Source organism: Triplophysa dalaica, chromosome 6 (genome assembly GCF_015846415.1).
Source record: "Triplophysa dalaica isolate WHDGS20190420 chromosome 6, ASM1584641v1, whole genome shotgun sequence".
Classification (NCBI taxonomy): domain Eukaryota; kingdom Metazoa; phylum Chordata; class Actinopteri; order Cypriniformes; family Nemacheilidae; genus Triplophysa; species Triplophysa dalaica.
In genome coordinates, this window is record NC_079547.1 from 15,361,968 (window position 1) to 15,388,163 (window position 26,196).

The window sequence follows — 26,196 nt, forward strand, 5'->3', positions numbered from 1 at the left end:
CGGTTTGAAATCATGCTGAAGGAACATCATTCCCCCCTTCAGCTTAGCAATGTGAAAAAGCACTGAAAACCAACTTCCTAATGACGCTCCCTAAGATATTATCATTTAAAGACAATCTCATGCGTATCTTAAAGGGATATTTCACTACCAAATAAAAATTTCCTCATGTTTTACTCACCCTCAAGGCATCCTAACTGAATGTAATTTTCTTCTGGAAGAATAATCCAGTCAAGAGTTATGATACCACGTATCATTTTGTTACCAAGTGGTAGAATGGGATAGAACGGGTGTTGATTTTTTGAAGCTCCAAAAAGTGCAAGCATCGATCAAAGAACTGCTCGACACGGCTCCGTGGCCTTAACAAAGGTCTTCTTTGTGTGAACCAGAGGCTTTTTTTCTGGCACATGACGCAGGCGTGTCGTAAGTTCCAGTGACGAACGCTACATTTTTAGTTTATCGGCCAATAGGATGTAGCGTCTACTAGGGGTGGGAATCACAGGGTACCCCTACGATACGATACGGATTGCGGTACATGGCTCACGATACCGATCATATCACGCCGTGGCGATACCACGGTAATCTGTATATTGATGTAATAAAATGGCGGTTCTATGGCAATACATCACGGTATCTGCCTAGCTATGAAAACAAAATGCCCATGAAAAGATTAACTGCAACATTTGTCTCTTTTTTTCATGTCCATAAATCTTTTTCAGTACGCAAATTAATATATTACCAACATGAGTAACATTTCTAAACTTAACAGCCACTTATTTAGTAGTGTTAACTAGTGTTAGTTGATCAATTAGTGATCAATTAGTTAATTAGTGTTAACCAGCTTAAATAAAATAAACCTAAAAAAACATTTGAGTGCAGCTACTTGCATTAAATCTAAGCACATTAACGTTCATTTACAGATATAGGTGGAGCATATTTTATTTTACATGCAATCCTTAACTCTTTCTCCGACTAGTTTGTTCACATTTCCCTCGTTTGCATGTTAAGCACCACCCAGTGGAGCCATGATGTAATAACGCTTGGAAATATATTTAAAGCGTCTTTTTTTATTAATGAATTACAAGATCGATATTTGGCGCAGCGTATCGATTCTCGTATCGCAGGGAGAGGGACGACGATACATCGCCATATCGATATATTGTCCCACCCCTAGCATCTACTCTGGCGTGAGATTTCGACACCGTCATTTGGCGGAAGAACAAGCCTCAGGTTCATGTACATTTGAGAGATGACGGAAACTAGACATCAACGTTAATAGGGCTGTCAATATGAATATTTCTCTTAAACAAACACATTGATTCGCTTCAGAAGACCTTTGTTAAGACCACGGAGCCGTGTTGAGCAGTTCTTTGATTGTTGGATGCACCTTTTGGAGCTTCAAAAAATCAACACCAGTTCACTCCCATTCTACCACTTGGAAGCAAACGATACATGGTTTATATGGATTATTCTTCCAGAAAAAAACATATTAAGTTAGGGATTTAAGGGCGAGTAAAACATGGGGAAAGTAGTGTAATATCCCTTTAAGTGATAAGGCAAACGTTAGCTCACATTTGAATAACATTCAAGTGTCGAGAAGAAAGCAGAATGTAGCGTTTTTCTTCTTTAAACTTTCATACATTAAAACAAATTTCTGTGTCTGTGTGCATGCATGTATACGTAATTATAAAGACACAAATGAAGATGTGTACAATTCTAGATGAGATTAAATTGGATTGACAGGATAAAAGCTATTCTGAGACCTAGAGCAAGAAGGAAGAAAATGAACAGATAGGAGAGAAAGAAAGAAAATGGCACCCTGTCACACACAAGAAACTTCCATGTGACTTCATGTCCTACCTCAACAAGAGCATGCAATGTGAATACACAGCTACGGTATACATTTTCGTTCTACATCTCACTAGACTGTGAAAATCCATTTCTCAGCTGTACTGGGACTTGTTGTCCAGGTGTAGCACTAAACGCGTGTTTGTGAGCTTTTACAGAAGAATAACCCCTCTGTGTTAGCTTTTGGCAAAGGTTTTGCATTAAAACCTGACATTAACAGGCTCGGTCCACGATGCTTCTGTGCAGGGCTGTTGCTGATGCATGTGGGGGAAGAGCAAGGAAAGCTACAGATACCATTTAATGGACAGACCAGAGAAGGAGCCCCAGAGTGGGTGAGATAATCAGGCCGAGAGTCGTGTAGGAGAAGCGCAGATAATTGAGCGTAGGAGAGAGAAAAAGAGAGAGAGAGAGATGGGGGGGGGGGGAGGGGGGCTTGATTCTGTATTGGAAAATGGACTAGGTACGAGTGATCTTTTGCTATTGCCCATTTGTGATGGAACATGACATATCAAAGAGAGTACAGAGCTCAGGGCTAAAGATTAATCTTCACAAGGGGAAGAGTGCTTTTTAGCCCCTGGTAGGAGATTTTATTCCATGAAAAATGCATGTTTTCGTTTGTGTTTAGCGTAGGTAGAATAAAGCTAGCGATGGTTCACAGAACTCAGGAACTGTGTTTCAATGAGTTTTGTGTATGGTTCTTGTTTATGCATGTGGAACTTCTGTGACAAACGCACACATATACTATTTAAGGTGTTTCTATGCACACTGTTAGAACTTAAACCTTGTGAAATCCCACTTCACACTTTTAATTTGTCTACTTACAATGTTGAGCTGTGGATATATACCATATGGATTTTCCCAATGACAAATTGCATATGTCCACACCATCTTAAACTGTTTGTTTTGTGGTGCAAAAGTATATTGGAGAATATCTTCTGAATTGACTATTTATAGGTATGTGTTGAGCTCAAAACAAAATGTCTGTGAAGTGCTTACAATATTTCTTCCAATTATCTTATTAAAATATTGTTTCTATTTGCATTTATTTGCAGAAAATGAAAACTGGAGAAACAGGTCAAAATTACAGAAAAGAAGCTCGGATTTTTTTCAGACCTCAAATACACAAAAGAAACAAGTTCATATTCACATTTAAGCAAACAGAAATGTTTGTACATGTATGTAGGAAAAGTTAAAAAATATTTGTTTTATTTGACAACCACGTTTTTAATTACAATTTCATGTGTCTTGTCACGCTGTCAGTCTTCAACATTGCTGTTGGATGACTTTATGTCACTCCTGATGTTTGATTTTGTTCAAATTCAACAGACACTGGACTGGAATGGCCACTATACATCTAGAAATGCTGATTAATTAAAAAAAAAAAATCTTTTTATATTTTCCACAGCTGTATATGTTATATATTTAAACACATATTTTTATAAGATCCGAGTGAGTGATGATTAATCATGTTGGTAACACTTTATAATAACTACACGCTATGAATCATTAGTTAAGCATCAGTACATAGTTAATTAATCATTTATGAAGCGTTGGCCCCACATTAATAGACATTAGTAAGCAGTTTATAAATACAGCTATAAATGCTTTGTTCTTGATTTATAAGCATGTATAAAATATGCTTAATAATCAAATTTTCATACTTTATTAAGGATGAATTCACCTTTTTAAAATTAAGGATTACATTACTTACAAACCAGTTAGTTAGGAGTTGTCAGTGGTTCATGAGATCATTTAGAAAGTGTAAGTAAATGATTAATAAACTCTTTGAATGCACATTTATGCATCTTATTATTCTGACATATAGTAACATTTACTTAATTTGTTAATAAATGTTTTTTTAACACACATTCCTGCTGTAATTCATGATTAATTAAGGTAGTTATAAAACATTTACTAGTTGTCAGTTAACTATTTTTTGTGAGCTCATCTAAAGTGAGGACTATGTATGCCTTGTAAAGTATTTACAAATGAGAGTTAAAGGCTCAGTTATCTTCTAAACAGAAATAGGAAAAACACAACACAGAGGGATACAGAACATAGAAATATTTATTTCAAGATGCAAAAGAAATTAAAATTGTACAACCGAACATATAAATTAACATTAAATGAATTGATATAAAATGAAAAATAAACTTCTGAAAAAATTCCTGCACACCTCCAGAAAAAATATAACTGTGAAGTGATATGCAACTCTCATTTGTAAATGCTTTACAAGGCATACATAGTCCTCACTTTAGATGAGCTCACAAAAAAATAGTTCTCTAACAACTAGTAAATGTTTTATAACTACCTTAATTAATCATGAATTACAGCAGGAATGTGTGTTAAAAAAACATTTATTAACAAATTAAGTAAATGTTACTATATGTCAGAATAATAAGATGTATAAATGTGCATTTAAAGAGTTTATTAATCATTTACTTACACTTTCTAAATGATCTCATGAACTACTGACAACTCCTAACTAACTGGTTTGTAAGTAATGTAATCCTTAATTTTGAAATGATGAATTCATCCTTAATAAAGTATGAAAATTTGATTATTAAGCATATTTTATACATGCTTATAAATCAAGAACAAAGCATTTATAGCTGTATTTATAAACTGCTTACTAATGTCTATTAATGTGGGGCCAATGCTTCATAAATGATTAATTAACTATGTATTGATGCTTAACTAATGATTCATAGCGTGCAGTTATTATAAAGTGTTACCATAATGTTTTACCTATTTCAAATATTTTTATAACAAAATGTAATTATATAAATCATTTCTTATAATGAATGTATAATGGAATTTGTAAAGTATGTAAAACTAACAAAACAGATGATGAAAGTATGATTTTAATGGAACATTACATATAGAAAATAAATACATAAAATAAATATTAAACACCTGTAATTTAAAGTGCCCATAGTTGAAAAAACAAACATCCAGTACAGCAGAACTAAACCACATCCACAAGTCTAAAATGTAAATTGTATAGTAAACCAATCGAACACAAAATCCATCAAGTAATACTGCTTACAAAATTTGATCAGGAAGTTAACTTAAAAGACAGCAACCTAGTAAAACACAGCAGAAACTGTTTTTGCAATGTCCAATTAAACCGATTCACTGTATGCCCCTGAATGCCAGATCAAAGCAGAGCAGAGCGCATCTGTATGCAGAACGGGTTGCACTATTGATTTTTGAGCTATTCTAGGGGCTCATGTAAACACGAGATCATTTAGACTGGGGATGTCTTCCACAAAAGCACACATGAGACCCCAGATGAACCACACTGAATGCAAGCATCATTGCTCTAGCCATGCCTGTTTAAAATCTAGAGGTCAACTATGATTTATGGCTTGCCATGTGCTTATCATCCGCAACCAGATATGGATGCTTTTTTTTTATAATGCGGGGCAAGGTCAGGTGGAACCACATCGCTGTTCTTTACAAGGGATCTCTCCTCCGTTGATCTTGCCCTTCCCCATACAACATAAATCTGATAAGTGCACCTGAAAGAATTGCTAAATAGGATTATTCTCCTATAGCTGCCACACTGGCCCATTCTGAGACGGCAGGCCGGAAAGAGTACAGGCATGTGGATTTCGCCTAAAAGACAGCCAGGTAAGACGAAAAAATCTAAACTCATTAATAATGTACTTTGGAGGAGCAAGGTTAATTTTAAAACCAAATGCCTTGCTTTCATAGCAGGCCTGGAGCACATTCTGCCCTTCCTGTGAGGCTTTGCCGGCCAGCTGGATATACTTAGAGGAAAATATATTGTTCTGATTTAGCTCGAAGATTTAATGGAGTTTTATCAAGAGTTTTGTCTAAGATGTTTTAAATGCAATGTCTTAAGAATAATACAAATATACATACGAATTTACGAATTAAATAATTGTTGAAATCCCGTAACAATATAGCATTTTAAAGGGATACTTCACCCAAAAATGCAAATTCTGTCATCATTTACAAACCTGTATAAATGTATTTGTTCTTTTAAACACAAAGGAAGACATTTAGAAGAATGTCAGTAACCAAACAGATCTCAGCCCCCATTGACTTCTATGGCAGTAAATGGGGAATGACATCTGTTTGGTTACTGACATTCTTCAAAATATCTTCCTTTGTGTTCAGCAGAACAAAGAAATGTATACAGGCTTGGAACAACCTAAGAGTGAGTAAATGATGACAGAATTTTTATTTTTGCGTACTTTTTAACAATAATGTGGATTTCATACCACTAGACATTTACTAGACTCATATTACAGACAATTTGAGATATTCTCTTTAAAAACACTTAAAAGCAGGGTTCTGAAGAGAAAAAATATATATTTTTGGGGGGGATATGAATTAGGCAGCAACCAACTGAAATACTTTAAAATTTTGACTTTCCTATGGGGTAGGTTTCATTCGGCCTCATTTTTAACCATAACATTTAAATTATTTAAGATAAGAGACTTTCTTAACATTCTTGCACGCATTTACAAACATCATTAAAACAACTTTAACTGGTTATAAGATTTTAGATCCTTCAGCTAGGTCTTAAAAATAGCTGCTTTGATTGATCAAAAATGTCAATAAGTCCATGCACCTTTAAAAGCGCAATTGCATTTAACACAGAAACGCAGGAATACAAGCTATAAACGAAACGGCACAAATGAATTCCTCTTGCAAACACTGACCTGACACGAAGATGGGAATGTAAATATGGATCAGTAAAACATCCTACCTTCTTTATTGCAGGCCATATCTGAGGTAAACAACCTAATTATAACCACATTTCCATTCCAAGCAAGCACATGTTCATGGGCAATAACTCTCTCACACGCTGATGCTCATTTTGGTCAAAAAGGCCCTGTGTTTGCAATAATAATCAGTATTCATGCACCATGCATGCTCGGCATATGCTCTCCCATATGCTTGAAATTTACAGCAAGGATTTAGTAGGGAGAGTAGTAACTGTTTACTCGAAAAAAACGGACAGCACTACTCTATCCACTTTTCAGATTAGTTCTTAGCGGAGATAAAATGCAAAAGTTTATATCATTTACGATACTGAAAGGACACGTAGTGGGTATCTTGATCTGCTGACAGCGGTAATCGCTTTGTTTTGGTAGAAATCGGAAAATGAGGGCTGGGAGTTTAAGTGGGGAAAAAAGCAATGTCAAACAAATGACATCCAACTAATAACCACGTTTGTTAAAATGGTGAATGAGACACAGTCTGACAGGAAATCAAAGCTACAGTTACGCCATTCAAAATGATTAAGCCCTGTAACTAAGCTCATTTGAAAGTATGAAGAATAGGATCAAGGGAAGACAATCGAATATAGACAAAGTGACACGTGGAGATCCCAAAAACTCTTCTTGAAAAGATGGAATTTTAAAACGTTCCTCTTCTTTTGATATTTTTTCGAATAAATACATTTTTGTACAAATCACATTATGAAACACATGGACGGTCTCACTGGATTTTCTTCCGCAAAAAGGTAATGATTCCTAAAATGTATTTGACCAATCTTATAACTGTAGAAGACTGGGGTTGGTTGGCAATTCTTTGGAAATATCTCTGGTGGGACAAAATAAGATAACCCAATGAGGTGCACATAAAAATGGACGTGATAGGATAAAAACACACACATTCAATGCCAATTCCATGAGTTATTTAATGAGTAAAGTTAATTTGTGCCGACGTGCCAAGTACTAACTCTGGGATGTTGGCACAGAATGTGGAGTTGGTTGGCAGAGTGCTAAAAAGCTGTAGTTTTACCACAGGAGCATTGAATATAAAATACAAAAATGTAAACCAAATGAATACCATATAACGTGTCATAGGTCTATACCATCTATTGAAGTTCACTTTAAAAGTATCGGTATTATATCAGTTATGATTTCACTTTGCTTTTCCAACCAACCTCAAAAGCAATGTGAAAACTTTCCTAATCACACTGTCTTTATAAATGACATAACCCGGCTCGCATCAAATCTTCTATTAACATAAAACCATAAGTAACGTTTATGTTATTTATCTAACTTTCTATCATTTTGTTAAAACTTTAACAGTGTTCACAACATTAATGAGTGTGAAACGATCTGATTATAAACCTGAGTTGAACCGTGTGCCAGTCAGGTCTATATAACTGACCTCTCTTGGCTCACAACTCTGAATATACAGACCAGAATCAGTTTAGGAGTGTTCAAACGCCTATCGCTTTACAGAGAAGTCCAATCATTTAAGTTTATACTTTCTCTAAAGAACCACTTCAGTACAATCTCTGTGACAAAACATCAAGGGAAACATAAATCATAACAGCGCTGTGGTCTGAACCTCACTTCTTTTTTTACATGAAACACACTTCATTTCACCAAATAAATCTTGCATGAATCCCAACTGTACAAATGCTTCATAAATCTCACTTTGCGTGGGAGCTGTCTGAACTATTTGTCAGAAAGGCTAGCAATAATAGACAGGTTGGTTTTCAGCGAAATCAAAAGCTTATCTGAATGTAGCTGCTATTTCAGCCAACATGCAGAGCAATACAAATCCACCATAGGTGTGTTTGGAGGAAAGTGCATACTGTGCGTGAAGAAGGGATTGATTTTCACAGTCATTACAGTCATTTGTAGCACAGTTGTAAACGTGTAAAAAACGCGAAACCCTTGAATCGACCATGAATAAATATTGACGAGCATCTCTTCTGTGTAAAGATCTAACATCCTCGTACTTCGATTCTTACAAACATTAAATATCTCAAACATGGAACAGACTAAATATATTCTGTTATATCATCATCCAACATACACATACATACTTCTAAATTAATTCCATAAATCCTTGCATGTGCAATTTCCATTCCAAGCAAGCACATGTTCATGGGCAATAACTCTCTCACACGCTGATGCTCATTTTGGTCAAAAAGTCCCTGTGTTTGCAATAATAATCAGTATTCATGCGCCATGCAACATTGTATGTATTGCTTCCCTCTGAATACCCAAAATCCAACCCTCCCGCAAAGAGATGTCAGAAGATAATTAGAATTTATCAATTAATTTATAAACATTGTCAAATAAGTAGTTGACCTGTTCCGAGCAACGCAAACTATCCTTTCTCTGTCGAGGGCACAAAATTAACTATAAATACAATTTGGAACTTGGAACAAAACAAGAACAGTGGGACGTCGAGACAGTTTATCTCAGCGATTGATACTGCCGGTACTGCACTGGACCATGAAATTGTCATTTGTTCTGCAAGCGTCGCATCAAATGAAAGTTAAAGGCTGCACGCTGGCAAAGGTCTAAACTCCGCTGGCAACGAGAGAACCCGTGGCTAATTATATTCATTCCATACAAATGGTATACCTACTAATACAGTGGCATATCTGTAAAATGGAGTATGAGCAATGCATACAGCTCTATAATGTTTATACTCATTACTTGGAACAGTCATGCAGTAAGACATCACATCACACGATGTTAATGTGTGCGTTGCATCCGTTATGTCCGAGTTTATGTGTTAAGGAGAAAGCATCAGATGAAGTAATGTATCCCATTTGAGAGATTACATTTACACACAGACTTCAAGAGAAATTTAAAAGGGACAGTTCACCCAAAAATGAAAACTCTGTCACCTCTCACTCATTCACTTTCATGTCGTTTCAAATCCATATGCTGTTATTTTTGTCCGTAGAACAAAAAAAATATTCTTGTAAATAAGGCGTTTTGTCCACCAAGGCTGAAACGGCAGTTTCTGAAAACAGCACCTATTGACAGTGTTTTTGTAGCTGAGATTCTTTGGTTGCTATGATACTACATATCCGCAGAAGTAATGTGTTACTAGCAGAGATCCTGTAATTACTGAGATAGCAAACCATTGGATAAGCGTAACGGCTAACTTGAATCACATGATGCACTTTAACCATTCATATAATATCAATGATTTCAGCGCATACAGTTCTCAACAAAAGTATTGTTTAGTGTTAGCAGACTGGCGATTCATTAAATTATATGTTATTTCCTTAAAAACGTCGCTTCTCCTCCATCGACATCCATTTAAAAAACAACTCTGTTCTCCCTCATGGGTTTTGCTTTTTTATCCATTATTGCAGTCTTAGCCTTTAGTGGCTTTGTTTTTGGAATCTATTTTCACGGATAGTTTGTCTAATCAACAAATTCATGTTGTGGTAGTTTTAGGAAAAGTTTTTAAAGTTTTGTTTTCAATGTTATTTAAATTAATATAATTTAATTTTTAGGGGTCAAGCAACAAAGTGACGTAGACACCAATTGCATCGGTTAGTGTTCTTATTATTCTGCTTCTTCTTCTGCCATCGAAATCTAAGAACCGTACATGGAAAGCTGTGAAATTTGGCAAACACTTTCACCATGGCAAATATGGAGTCCTAACCAACAAACTTCCACACACATTGTTGCCTATAACTTTTGAACTGTGCATCCTAGAAACTAAATTAATTTCCCCAGAACCCTTGGCTGATGCCAATTCAAATGCACTGTATGGCGTCATTTTCCGTCATGAAAATTTTCCCGCCATATGGAATTTTTTGAAAAACCTCCTTATTCGAACTCCTAGAAAGTTTACCCGATTTGCACAAAATGTTGGATGAGGCATCTAGAGACACTGCAGACAAATATTGTTTTGAAAATCTTCGATAGGCCAATCCGTTTTTGTATAGCGAATGTGACAACGAGCACAGAAACATGTATTTGCTATTTTATAGCAAATATAACCTTTTTGCTTTTCTTAAGAAGTCCCAAAATGTAAATAATGTAAAGAAAAAAAATCACAATTCTAAACACTTTCTGACTACTGTAAGAATGTGATTAACTCAATTTGGACAAAAATGTCAGATTGAATCTTCATAATTTCAAGGAGACTAAATATTAATGTGGTAGTTCGAGACAAAGTTTTTACAGATTTCTTTCAGTTAATTGAAATACATATTTTGAATTTATTTATTTTGAATTTATACTCTTTAATTTTCATTTTTAGTTTAGTAAAAAAAAAATTTGGTCTTTTGGTCATTTATTTGTTTATTTTTGTGTTGCAGGTTTTTTTGTTTTGTGTTAATTTTACATTGTATTTATTTTCAATAAACAATTTTTGTTCATGAACTTAAAAGTTATATTTTTTCAAATAATATTTAAGACAATTTTTATATGTTATTTCAATAGATTAAAATGTTTTAATAGTTTTATTTTAGATAAACTATAATAGGCTCCTACCCCTGGTTCAAGAACATGGTCCTTACATGGATACTGAGATACCAGAAAAATTCAAAACCTTACCATGGTTCTTAACTGTGATTGGGCAGTTGAGTAAAAAATGACTCAGCGTTTAACCTTAAATTAATCATTTTTCAACCCCCTAAACTTAACTTTTATTTAGATAATTGATTTGATGATTTACCAGAGAACCAGATCAATCCAACTCTATCAACCACTTCATTGACAAGAACAATGAAAGAACGATCTGTTAACGAATCAGACTGATCGGTTTCTCGAGTTCAACTAATACAATGATCCTGTTACTGAGTTTACAGCTCACTGGAGGAAAAGATTATCAGTGAAAAATGAACAAATCTTCAGTCTCACAAAGAGGGCTTTTGGAATAGCACAGAAATAAAACAGACAAATTTAAAAGTCCTATTTGGAGCTATGCTCACTATTACCAGTCATTGTTTGAAAAAGATGAGGGTAAAATCTCACTTTTTGTGCTAAAAGGAACATTCCACTTTTATTGTAAATATCCTCATTTTCGAACTCACCAAGAGTTAATAAATTTAGTTTTACCGTCTGGCAATAGCACTTTTAGCATAGCTTAGCATAAATCATTGAATCCAATTAGACCAGTAGCATCGTGTTAAAAATTACCAAAGAGTTTTAATATTTTTCCAATTTATATCGTGTACTAAAATGAAAAGTTATCATCATATAGATTTTTGGGTGAACCGTCCCTTTAATTCACACACTCTCACACGCACATACACACTCCTCTCCCTCCCCCCAGAAAGAAAGAATCCCATGGTCTGTGATTTCAGTAAGAAGCACAACAGCGAAAACACAGCGACGCTATAGATAGTGAGAGACGTTCAGAGACGGCGGAATCAGTCGCTGCTCAGGAGGAGAGAAAAAAATGGCAGACAACAAATAAAAGAGAGAAATCCAAGAGGCGTATTATCAATATCCCGCCCTTCATGCAGCCCGCGCTAAAGCAGAGAATGAGGAAGCCAGAGAGAAGCAGTCAGCATTTAGGAAAGCCACTCGAGCTTCAGCCCCACACATGACAGTGCCCACCATAACACCGCAGTGCCCGCAGAGGGGTGTCAGTGCTGTACTGTGCCAATGCCACAAGTTAAAGAAATAAGACACAAGTAAACACAAACAAATCAAGAGAGAAAAATGAAATTATAGGGATGACACACAAAGCTCTATGCCAGCAGGCATCCTGGCCAATCGAGAAGAGGAGAAATTGCAATGAGGAAGATGTCAATTTTGGTTAGTGCAGCGTTTAGGATCCTTTACTGAGCTGCGAGGAGCGCGTGACACATACTGACCTGGACTTGAGACAGCGCTAGTTGTGGTGGGTTCAATAAAAGCTACAGGAAAAGAAGTGGAGAGGAAAAAGAAGACATTTTTATATTATTAACATAATGAAGACCAAAAAGAAAGGAAGAGAGATCAAACACAGGCAAAGACTGGAGAGGGTGGAGTGAAAATGCTTCTTTGGGCCTTTTAAAACACAAAACGAATGCCCGCTGAGATGTCTAAATCAAAACGGTCAATCGGGGTTTGTCAGGTTTTCATGTTCAGAGGGCTTCTGACTGAGATGATTTCAAAGCATATTATGATGGCTGATCTTTGATACTCCAAATTAGAATCTTCTGAGCATCACTCAATTCAACGGTCCGGAATGAAGCTCAGCGCAATTAACATATGAAATTAAATTTGCACCTCGCAGACAGTCGTTTAATCATGACGATGTAATATGGTTTTCATTTTATTAATAGATATCATACTCTCTTAATTGCTCTAGCTCCCTTTTTGGTAAATGTTAAAGCAGGACTTTAATGTTAATTCATTTTTTAATCTCATATAGGCTCAATAATTTCCGCCGAGTAACTTAACTGATGGTAATTAAAACTTAACTTGTGGGGATACGTTTAGATCTGGGTTAGATATGCAGTGAAGAGTCTGTATTCACATTTATAAGTATTTCATTTAATGACACAGTATAAAGGGGAGAAGTAAATCTAAACCTTACTTGAAAATATATGAATGTCATTCTATTTCATGACAAAATATCAAACCAAAATGCATCTGTTCACAAAATACGGTAGGTCTCAAAACGAATATTTTTTTGTAATTATTTTCTAATCATAAGGTTAGCATCATATTAACTGCAGTGGTTTAACTATAAATACCCATAAAAATAATATTCCGAAAGCTGGGGGGGCCAGAATTTGTTTATATACCCAACTTGTAAATTATTTCAGTTATTGAACATTTTTCACGGCATTTTAAAAATACGTAAATTCTGTAATATAAAACGGTAAAATTCTGTAAAACTACAGGGTTTTTCATTGTCTAACCACAGCTCTCTTTGGTCTTCATTGTAGTTAAACCATCAAATTTACAACAGTCCCACCCAAGTAACCTTCACTTAACCATGGTATTTCTAGTAAAACTAGTAAAATGGTAAATAATCATCTCAAAAACATGGTTACTACACTTTTACTATAATAAAACTGTGTATAATTTTCCTACGGATTCTTCTTATGAAATGTTTACTTGAAAAGTACAAAAACATGTGATTTGAATGAAACTTGGTTTGAAGTTTTTTCATATCCAACACAACGACATTCACACATTTTAAGTGTAAATTACAGTAATTGTTTTGTGGCCACTGTGATGTATCCTAAATGCTGAGCTTGTAGACAATAAATGTGTTTTATCAATAAAATCATATAACAATGATAAAATAATTTGTCAAACAGCAAAAACATACAAGTAATTGTGAGACAAAAAGCAGGTCACTCATAGTAAAATAAAGTGGGAAATAGCCATCACTATCTGAACGTTTATCAAAAGAATTATCACACTAATACAGTCTCTCTTGTGGCAGCACAGCCAAACCGAACAAAGAAAATAAGCCAGGATGTGTGTTTTCTCTTTCATTGTTCAGATCAACATTGCAGTGCCTCCATACAGTAACAGAGGCTTTGTTATTAAGGGATGTAATGACCTCAACAGAAGCTTCTCTGGCAAGCTAAATTGAGAGCCCTGAAGTTGAAATCACAGTGCTAAGAGACAGTTCACATCATTACTGTTCACGGGTTCAGGGGGAGGTGTGTGTGTGTGTGTGTGTGTGTAAGAATAAAAAACACAGGTGGTGTGATAGGGCTTTGCTGACGTCATGTTAAGCCCACAGGCTTGCAATCTAAAACAATCATCACTATTGACAATCCTGAATATGAAATCGACTGAGATTCTGTGATCGGAATTTATGAGAGGATATAAATCAAGATTTAGATAAAGAGCCAAAAGCATTCTGTGAAATTCATTGTGGAAATCGGCAGATTATCAACAAACGTGGCTTCGTAAAGAGTTTACATAATAAACGTTCCCTCAATTTGCACATTCAAACACTCTTGCATCAATTCATAAACAACTGTTAACACAAGTACACTTTTATTTTGTATTTCTGGTTATAATTTTTTTACTTTTTTACTGTGACTGAAGAGTTTACACATACGTGGATTATCCATTACAGAAGCAGAAACATTTTTGATAATCACCAATAGCCTACTGTTAGTATAGGGCAGCTGTTGCACAAACCTCACATTGAACATCTTAAATATTCATTCATTCACTGCAGTTAAATATGCTACTGTAAATTATATTTTGGGGCAAGATTTTGGGTTGTGGTGGAAATGAAATATGTTAAATGTGTGTACAATGTATAGTTTAAAATATATATTTTTTATTTAGAAATAGTTTTAAATACGTATTTAAAGAATGTAATGCTAGTAAAAGGCATTTGGAAAAAATGAACTAAACGCATGATAGATATAAGGTATAATATAAAGATTTGCATAGGCTTTCAGAGATTCACTTACTGTGATTCTCAAACGGAAAAATATTATTCAAAAATCATTAATAAAAAAATGACCCCTATGATTAAAACTCCATCTAAAGTGAGGAATTAAAAAACTGTTTATAAAAGGGTCTATAATTCCAATCTATTGAGAGTCTACTTTTTGTAAAAACTACTTTAAGGTGTTTTTTGGAACCAAGATAATGTTACACATTGTAGTCTCAGATCGGTGGTTCTCAACTCTGGCCCGCAAGATACATTTCCCTGCTGAGTTCAGCCCCAACTCTGATATAAAACACCTAAACAAGATAATCAGCGTATTTAGGAATAGATTCTAGGAATAGAAATTCTGCGCAAATCTATCTGCTTTTGCGATTAAAGTGCCGATTTCACGGTACGCATTTGAATCGCTCTCGTGGTACTTTATTGCGATATGCCAAACAATCTGCGCAGCCCAACATTAAATTGAACGCATCTGTTACTGAAGTCACTGTTTAGCCTCTTCAGCTGTTTTATCAGAGTTGTGGCGAAACTCGACAGGAAAGTGGATCTCGCGGGCCAGAGTTGAGAACCACTGTCTTAGATATTGATGATCTTCATGCAGCCACAAAAAGATTTCCGTTCCCAAGGTTACTATCTGATTATCACTGAAAGGGAATTTGTTCTTCACAAATCAAACTGCATTGTGACGCTCTCTTAAACATTACAGTATTGCATGTCATGTAATCTACAGCTATACAGAAATGGAGTACCCATCACTGCATTCACATAAGAGCTGTTTGATGTGTACGCTGAACGACCTCTGTTCTCACTTGCAAGAAAAACACATCATCATGCCGGGAGGAATTGCATTACATTCTATAATAACGTCTCATTTTTTCCATCACAAGGCACAACCAGAGAAACTCGACGCTTCTATGGTATATAATTTTCAGAAATATAAATGGCAACGATTTGAGAGAAGTGCATTCTCCTATGCATTGACCCCTTAATGCTTCAAAAACGAGCCAAAAAGTCATATATGGATTCATTTTACCCTGGCCTTAAACTGCAGAGTTTAAAACTTAAAGGTTAAGATGGATAATTTCAAGAGTCTTATTTTCTCTAATCTTCAGAGGCACAATGCATTGGCTGCATCCTTGAATGGCTACACCTTCTATCTTTCATGCATGGTCAGACTACATGCATCCACTTATTTCACCAGTCGCTTCTGTGCTAATGATCCGAAGGGAGGTGTTTTATATCCTAAACAGACCCGCTGCATCCCAAACATGTTAATTTTCAAGGGCCGGCATGCACTGCGCTCAGCAGTGTAAAAACAGCAAGGCAGCATCCTTTAAGACCGAGCCGTGCCAAAATGATGACTGTTGTAATTCAAGATAAAAGTCAATGAGTAAGATAAATGTCAGTCCATCTGTTCAGCTGTCCTTTTCAGTGCTGGACTGAATTTGATTAGGCTTTCAAAACCGCTGCATACCACCAAAACAAAATCCTATTTTTATCAAGAGAATGGCAACAAAACGGGCTACTGTAACAACATACTCAATGATGCTGCTAATAATGCTGTAAATATCACAGCCTGGCATCATATCTGAATCTTATCCTCAGATTGAGCACTTACTCAATCTAGCAAGCTCTAATCTGATTGGACGGTTGCGCAGTTACTGGAAACAGAGGGTAGAGTTGCGATAACAAAATATAGGACACTTAACACCTAGTTGCAAGTTAACTACATATCCAAAAACACAACTGTATGTTCCACTTAAGAAAATAATCGATTGCAATAACTTTCAGACGAGCACATGTTCTGATAGCATAGCCCGCACACTTTTTTTTCTGTGTTGTTTTTATGACTAAGTAGGTGGTTGGTGGCCAGAATAGGTTTGCAGTGTAGACCAAACCTCATGGTGCAGTCAAAGATCTGTCAACACTGTATCAATAAGCATCAGTTCGATAAAGCCAGATCATTACCGTATGATGCATATTCCGTCCAATTAAATTCTTAATCCACTAGAATTTAACACAGCACTTAAATCTATCATCATAAATTGTGCCCAGTCTGTATTTGGCAGTTTTATACAGTGTATTCGGTGATGCTCAGAGGGGAAAGCAACCCGATATATGATTGATGGCGAAATAAGACCAGGATCAGAAAGGTTGGCTGAACGGCAAGATGAATGCGTGCGTTTCCCAGGCTAGAGAAAAACGATATTCATGAGAATAAATTGACATCGTATCTTCTGTTCTACTTCACCTTCTATTTCGCGCATTCTTATACGTCTCCACCCCGTGACTCACAGGGGGTCACGGTATGGTAACCACGTCAACAACATCCACCACAACTCAAGTAAGCGAATGAGGACAAGAAACGCAGAGATTTGAACAGATGAGTTTGTGATTGATAGGCATGGCAAATGAACAAGTCTTCCATTAGCCAGTGCCTGTTGAAGACGTGGAGGCTTTATCATAGAGACTTAGAGTTTCTGCAGGTTATAAGTCCTTCTACTCAGTTTTGGGCTTATTATAATGATAGGTTGGTGGAGATTATTCAGCAAAGCCTATGCTGTGCTATACGCAAAACTGAGATAGCTTGGATTACAAAGCAGAAGAAATCTGCCAATTAAGGACAACTAAATCTTTGCTCCTCAAGCGATGCCTAACAGTCTGGACAGGGAAACGCAGAAGAGAGATTTGAAGTTTCAGGAACGCTCAGGAAAAAGGAAAACACCACAGGCACTTTAAAGCAGCAGGCTGGCGATGTGACAATGTGTTTGAGATGCACGTCTGCCTTGCGCACGAAACTGTTAATGTTATGCAAGACCTAATAAGAGAAAGATAGGCGAGGTGTTAGTACATTTACAGTTTCTATAGTTTCTATAAAGTTTCTATAGTTTCTATAAATATGCTGTTAATGCCTCCAGCAGTAAAGATCCTCACACGTACAATATATACAGATCAGTTATGAAAAACACAGATATTAGTATTCCATGCCAGTTGTCTACATAAACAAAATGCAAATTCAAAGTCGTTTGTACAGTTGTCCACCTACACTGACCAAAACGATTCATAGATCTAAAGCAAATGACATTATGCCCAATCAAACGTGATGTCAGTGAGTAACACAGAGAGATTTGTGTAAATGTCAAGTCTATCACATGGGCAATGCATCACCCATTTTGATTTTACAATATAACAAGGTTTAAACATTTAATCACCTTTACACACTGTCAGCACATTTTGTCTCCCAGACGAACATTGTGTGTTCAGTGAACTAGCGTTTGCAGACAATGGTCAGGAAGGTTTTAGAAATTAAACAAAAGCACCGACTGGCAGACATTTGCTCACTTGCAAGCCGCATTGCAAGCCCCTATTTTCAAGGGAAATATGTGCATATAGAAGATTCTAGATTTTTATGTTATATACATATTGTGGCATAATATATCATTTTTCTAAAAATAAACACAAAACTTTAACCTTAATTAATATACTACAGTGTTATGACAGTAAACCCACACTTTTTGATCATTTGCATTGGTTAGATATTTGCAAAAAAAACCAAGTGACAAACATAAAACAGTGACTAATAATAATAATGATTGGGAGATCTGAGGTTTCAGAAGGATTTTTTATATGCATAAAATGTAAAAAAAGATGAGTCTATTATACTATGAAATTGTAATTACTACGGAGTTATTTAAAACATGTGCTGAAGCTAAGTTAATTCCTTATATACTGCTTAATACTAATGAATTCTTATTAAAAGCTGGGTACCTTGTCAAAACAAAGACCGACTAAGTAGAGTGCTTTGACATGCATTTTTTACATTCACAGAATAGAATGTGTCTGACAATTAAAAAAGCCATTAGCTATATTGGGTTCATTGGCGATTGGCAAAGCCTAAGCAATGGAGTTTTATGCGGTTTGATCTATGAGTATATGGGAATAGCGCCATTAGAGCGTGCCAACACCAACATTTCACAAAAGTGCAATTTTCTCCTTAATGAAATTTTAATCTCTTAAGCATAATGTCAGTTAAGATACTAATTCTCCTCTTGAGAATTACATTCAAACAAGCACTTACTTGACGCAAAAAATAATGAGGGGTGAAATATTCAGACCAGTGAGGACCTAATGGAGTCGTTGAGATAGGTATGCCAACTCTGTTTTAGTATAATGTTGGGCCAACGTAGATGATCGCTATCACATGCATCGCACAGTTGCCTAACCAAACCTTATCGTTTCTCCCTTTTGTCCACAAACAACGAATGCTACACAATTCACTTAACTTTCTTGAAAAATCTAAAAAAAGACCTTTACAGACAAAGGAAACCGCACCACGATATTTCACAATGTTAAATATCCTTCGTGTGTGCAAGAGGAGTGCTCAATCACCTTGAATCTAGCGACCCAGGAAGCTCCATAAAAGTACTTAATTCTGTGGCATGCAGAGAGGAACAAATCTGAGGGATTAATCTAGACGGTACCACTAAGAAAACTTCCAATCAATACGCGAGCACAATAAGAGGCAAGAAATCATACACTGTGCTAAAAATAGAGCCATATGATAGGTTTCTTTATGCCGGGGAGAAAACCAAACACCGCACTTTGATTAGTACGCCACACCTTGTCTCTGAGGTTGAGGTGCTCCATTAAATATTAATGTGTCCCTGAATCCACCTTTGGTTCATCAATACTTATTGACCGATATTATAATAGTAATTTAGTCACCGGCAACGACAGCCAAGTCCCACATTTGCAATCCGTATAGATGTGGATGTGCCCGTCGTGCAGGAATTGCTTGCCAATTCTCATTAGGAGGACAGTAGGGAAGGTTTCCTTTTTATTACCGAGGGAGAAAATAAGAGACACGAAGCAGCTCTGGTGAGAGCAGCAGATGCAGGTTTCTGGATCTATTGTTGGTTTCCTTCCATCACAGATCGCTGGTTTTCAGCAGAATGTGAAAGAGTAGAATTTTTATCTCAGCTGGTCCTTTGATGCTTCATTTAAAAGCGAGCGACTCAACTTTTCCATCTGGCACTTTTACGACTATCGCCTTTCCTATTTTTTCAGTTGTATATCTTGTTAGCCCACCAGCTCTTTATTATTGACTGTGGGACCTCGAAATAAAAAAAAAACATTAGGCATTTATAACAGACTGCTCAAATAAATTGCATCTTGCTTTAAGTGCGGCATTTGTCTGAGAACGCTTTGTTGAAAACTTCAAAAACATTGACCTAATTGAGTAGCATCTTTTCTCGCTTCCGCTGCATCACATGCATTAAAAATTGTGTTTTTTTCCTTCAAATGGTTCCTTTCCTTCCAACTGCAATAGCATATGTGAAAAACAATTCCCAACACAACAAGAGTAAGTCAGGAGAGAAAAATGCTTGTTACTTACGAATTAGAGGCACGCTGGCGTTGGCTGTTCCCAACCTGTTCACAGCCACACAGGTGTAGTTGCCATAGCGATCCTGTGTCATATTTTTCACTGTGAGAATTGATCTGGAGCTGAGGTTCTTGATGTCGATACCTTGGCCCATGTTAATCCTGAAAACAAGAGTCTTATTTTAATGAACGGCTAGTTTATGACACCACATTGTTGTGCCATGTTAACATTAAGTGACACGCCTGTTTATTTGTTATAGATGCTGTCATAGGATTTACTAAGCATGGTTTATAAGTGTGCTTAACAAACATTCAAATCTAACATATTATATGGATGTAACAATTTCGCTTATTGCTATATTTACAATGGCAAACAATGACTTGGAAACGTGCCAATAGCGTCCTCTTTTCTTTATCCTTTAATCATAGCTGTTTCTTAGAGGTATGAATTATATCAGATGGGTCAAATGACCTAAATTGCTTTCATAAAATAGAATAATTGCACCAGACGGACCTTGCCAAAGGTAACAAATATTATTTTTTCTAACTTTCTCTATGTTAGGCCCAGAGGACCTATCGTTTCATACAGTCTTGGGGCCACGATAATATTGAGACAATTTTGCTATTGCGATAACATGATATTGATAATATTGTTACATCCCTACAGGGGAGACAACAACAATTTGAACAAACGTGAAACACATTTAGTATGGATTTCCAAAATGTTTTTGTTTTAAAAGACAAGTCACGAAAAGAACCAAACTTTCCTTAGTCGCGGAAAAAAATAAGAGACTGCTTCACATTTTCATATCAAATCAGCATTGTGGCCATTCTAGTCCACTCCAGTGTCTGTTGAATTTCAACAAAATCAAACCTTTTTGATCTTTCCTAAATACACATACAAATATTAATGCTGTATTGTGTAAGTGAATATGAACTTGTTTTCTTTGCCGTATTTAAGGTGTGAAAAAATACAGAGCATCTTTTCTGTTATTTTGACCCGTTTCACCAGTTTTAATTTTCTGTAAATAAATGCAAAAATATTTTTTTATTTGGGAGAAATATTGTAAGTTGTTCACAGAATGAAACAACATGAACATTTTAGCTAACCACATATCTGTAAATAGTAAATTTAAAATAGAAATGCAGTCTCTGAAATGGTCTCTTAATTTTTTCCGCGGCTGTATATTTTTTCTCTTGGTTGTAGCATCAGCTAATGATGAGTATTGTAGAAAAAATAACTTAAAACATTTAAAATACTTATGATGTAGGTTTCTGACAGCTAAAAGAATGAGTACATTAAAGGTCCGATGTGTAATTTTTTGGATGATCAAAAATACAATATAATATACATAACATGCATGTCGTCAGGGTTTACATTACAATTGCCATTAAACACTGTTAAGATCTTTCACACTAATTTTGTGTATTAAATCAGGTATTATATAAACTGTATATATTTATATAGCTCTTAGAAGGTACAGCTACTTTTTGCACATGTTTCATATACCGAAAGATTTCAGTGAAATTTGTAGTAGACTGTGACTCATGAATGTAAAAATTAAAACTGCCCCTCGTGCGTTCCCTACAGCATCTTAAAGAAAGAGGAAATACGCACACATGGGTTAAAGGTGTGTCAAGGTCTAAGGTTCAGCTACAGGAGCTCAGGAGAGCACTGACTCTGGGTCATGTCTCTCTCACAGGTAGATGTGCTGACCTTCAGCCTCCCAACTTTCTAAAAGGTTGTTTGCCTGACACTTACTTACATGAGAAAAACCCCTTTCTAAAAACAAAAGTCCATTGTTACCACTCAGTTTTAGGCCATTATCCACAAAAAACATTATAAAACCTATTCAGATCTATTGTCACGATGATACATCATTCTGTTTGCTATTAGATTCTGCAATTAGATAGTGCATCTTGAAAATAGTAGTGTTTCAGAGAGCTGCGACTTCACTTGTGCACTCTATTACAAAAAGAAAATCATTTTTGGACCGAAATACTAAGCTACCATTACTTTTTACAAAAATATATATATATATTATACCTAGACGAGCTCATAAAAAAGATTATTATCATATTATTCAAGAGCATCTCATGGAGATCCAAAACAAAACAAATCTAGGGCTGTGCGCCATTGCTCTCGGTTTCTGTTTATTATTCTGGTTTTCTTTTATTACTCATTTCCTCGATCTCCCCTGCCATTAGTTTTGCACAGACACGGCACTTTTCAGAAAAATACAGTAAAAACAGTTTATCAACAATTTTCAATGTAAAGGCAGATTAAGCAGACTACAGACCCAATGCCAATAAGCCTCCTTTGCAATTTGAATAAATTGAGAGAAGCCTATAATTACAATTAGCACAGTGTGAAATGCTGATTCAGATCGTACTCAGCAAGAGTGGGTAAATGACGGGTAATGGGGTAATTTGGTATTTAAATTCAAGAACCACCACTTGAGTCAACACTGATTGGTGCAGAGACTTAGAATGCTCTTTACTGGTGATGAGGTTATACAAACATACAATTAAAATGTAGGGTTAAGATGGTATAATGGATCTCCTTAACACGGGTCTGTACCTATTTCTACTTTAAAGTGACCATATAAATATTGTGTATTCAGAAATCGACTATTATTGGCAGTAAATAGTCTCTTTATCATTCATTTAGAATATTTTATTAAAGCGGCTGTAACATACTATTTCATGCATTCTGACTTTACACTGTTAAACGTGCTGGCTTCCCAAGCTTAACATGGTCAACTTGTCAAAAAACGAGTGAACGTATGACGTAGTATTTCTGTGCTCGATTTACTCCATCAGGGTTCGTACAGGTTTCGGAAAGTGTTTTTTCGAACATGGATTCCAGTTTCGTAACATAGGTTCTTAGTCCCTTATTGGGCAATTCTCCCGGAAAACCACCAGCGTGGTCATCCAGCGAGCGAAAGAGCACGCCCACGCGTCAACCAGACAGCGTGAGAAAGAGCACACCCATCAATGTTGCTTCACTCGGCTGATGGAAGTGAAGTTGTAGCGTTTACTCTCTGAACAGTTACATTCACAGCCCTGCATTTTTATAAAACTAAATGGCTTAAAAACAGATATCCTTTACATATTTTTTTGTTTCTGAAATAGTACTTTAATGTAACCTGTAGTCACTTAAACTGAATTGCTGAAATCTTGAATTCTAACAAAACCTCATGCTTGTGAGGCGAACCAGGCAACATTTTTCTACTAAATGAAGGATATGGTTTATCCAAAATGTTGCTAGATGCTACACGCTGTCTGATGGAATAAGTATGTAAACACCGCAACACTAGTTCGCGTGCCTCTGTGCGTGTGCCTGTTTCTGTGCCTTGAAATGTGAAGTGGATTAATGTGGGTCCGGATCAACTTCCCTTAGTCCGGACTTTGAGAAGGGCTGTGATAGACTTTGCGGTCCCAGTGCTAAAAGATGCCTGACATGAAACAAATTAAGTCATATGTCTGTGTTTTGTTGGCAATCAGCGTGTAAAGTTTGTGCATAATGTAAACAACACAGACATTGTGTGAATCAATGGGATGATGTATTGTGTACTCGTGCTGTAGTTCCGCCCCCCCGCATGCCTACAGTCGCTCATCCTTTTCCGGAAATGATCGTACATCTGTATCTGTCTTTTATAAATTTGTTCAAACTAAATACACTTCGAAGATACGAAGTATGCAATACTACTGTATACGTACTCAAGATTGATATGAGATTGGCAGAAACAGCATGTGTTACATCATCTTTAAAAAGCAGCAATGCATAAATTGTTGCTGTAGGCATAAGATAGCCAGTTTCTATTGTTATTGCTCAGCCATTTTATTTTTATTTTCTTCATCATATTTTATAATTTGTTCCGCTTGAACTGCTCAACAAATCTTCATTCAGAATATGTGAGTTGTTGATAAATCAGCTCTAGGTGTGGGATCTGTTGTGAGTGTGTATCATATAAACAGATTTTTAATACTATACTTTTGCCACCTTTCCAACACTGCTATTTACAGTGAATCCTTCCTTTAATAAGACATCATCAATTTATCACCATGTGTATTAAAAAAAGTTAATGAAATACTATTATTATCAAGAATGTTAAAAATGTGACACTAAAAATTTGTATTTTATGTCTTTTTATGACCCCCTTTTAGAAGTTACGATAATCTTTGTCAGAAATGTACAACTTTAATTAAAGGTTTAAAAAGATGACTAGTGAGTTAATCTGCAACAGTGATTTGCTGTGGAAAAAATCACTATCTTTTGAAATGAAGACTCTTTAATTAGACACTTTGATATTTTTGATAAGCTGCATATCCATAGCTTATTAACTAATTACCAAAATCTGTAATGCAACTTTAGATGAACTTTCAACAATTCAACCTTCAGATCAACTTGATCAATAATGAACCTTTAAAAAATTAAAAGTTGGATTTTATAAAATGTATTGTGCCGATTAAAGATGCTAATAGCAATTGTACTGCTTTGCTTGCTGTTGCCACTAAATTAGACCACGCCCACTCACCCTCCACAGACATTTAGCACCAAACCCAAACTCACATAATAATTCACAAACTGCCATTTCTGACTGGCCAGTTTCATTGTTGAGCAAAACAAACAAAAAAGCTGGCTTCTCCCTTGACTCTTTTTTGTTGTTGTTATTCCATAGCCTAGGGCTGTCACAGAGTCTAGGCTTGATTTCTCAGGACAGCCATTTCAGTGATATCTGTCAAGTAGGAGGGAAACTGTATGTGTGTTATTCTAAAAATACACAAATTTCACCTTAAAGAAACAAGGATTTATTAAAAAGGATTTATTTGAAAAATAACTGAATTTTTATTTTCAGTACCTCCACGCCTTTTAAATCACCAAAAATGCATAATGTATGATAAATAGTCCCTGTACACTAAACAAATAAAATAAAGACTTTCGGCATCGAACACTCTTGCCTGTACCTTTTCTCTCCCTTGTACCACGCAAAGACTGGAGAGGGGACAGCTGCTGCCTCACATCTCAGCAGGGCCATCTGACCGGGTCGGACCCCATTACTCTTCATCTCGTGGATTGCTGGAGGAACTGCAAAAAGAAAATAAAAACTAACTTGACCGATGGGAAGCACGAAAGAGGGAACGCAAACTAATCTTTTGAGCCTGCGCAGAAACTTGTACATTTCTATTTTCATGTTGCATTGCTTGTAAGAGATAAAAAATGAATGAGCAAGTAGAGTGGTCAACACATGTCAATCTTATGGGTGCAATGCTAAGATATTCCATTCATCCCATGGGTTGAAGAAATGAAATGAACTGCTCAGTGATAAATTGTTTAATGGCAGTTCAAAGGCAGGGGAGCTCAAGAAGGTTTTCTGAATATGTGCATGTAAATTGAGGAGTCTTTCATGTTCACAAATGCAGTGAAAATCTCTTTGCCTCCAATGAGTATGCTTTAAATTCAAGCCATTTGTAGTTTGCAGAAGCTCAAAAGCAGCAACAACATTTAAAATAAATAAATATAAAAGGAGGATATTCATAATATTTAGTATTACTCAAGAAGACAGAAAACACACTGAATAAACCAACACAACATTTTAAGTGATAGTTCACTCAAAAATGAAAATTCTGTCATCATTTAGTCACCCAAACCTGTATGATTTTCTTTCTTCCACAGAACACAAAAGACGATAGTTTGAAGAATGTTGTTAACTGGCAGCCATTCACTTGAACTGGTTTTGTGTCCCTAGAACAATAGAAGTGAATGGGTGTCGGTGCTGTTTGGTTACCAACTTTATTCAGATCAAAATATCTTCTTTTGTGTTCGACTAAAGAAAAAGT

At 35.9% G+C, this 26,196-nt stretch overlaps 1 protein-coding gene across 1 annotated transcript in view; it reads right to left on the reverse strand.

Moving 5' to 3' along the window:
* negr1 (neuronal growth regulator 1) overlaps window positions 1-26,196 on the reverse strand; it is a 108,384-nt gene that overhangs the window by 21,254 nt on the left and 60,934 nt on the right. The window contains exons 5-6 of the mRNA XM_056750396.1: window positions 25,324-25,444; window positions 20,366-20,514 (exon numbers count right to left, since the gene is read on the reverse strand). Of these exons, the coding sequence (XP_056606374.1) occupies window positions 20,366-20,514; window positions 25,324-25,444 (270 nt within the window). The remainder of the gene's footprint in view (window positions 1-20,365; window positions 20,515-25,323; window positions 25,445-26,196) is intronic.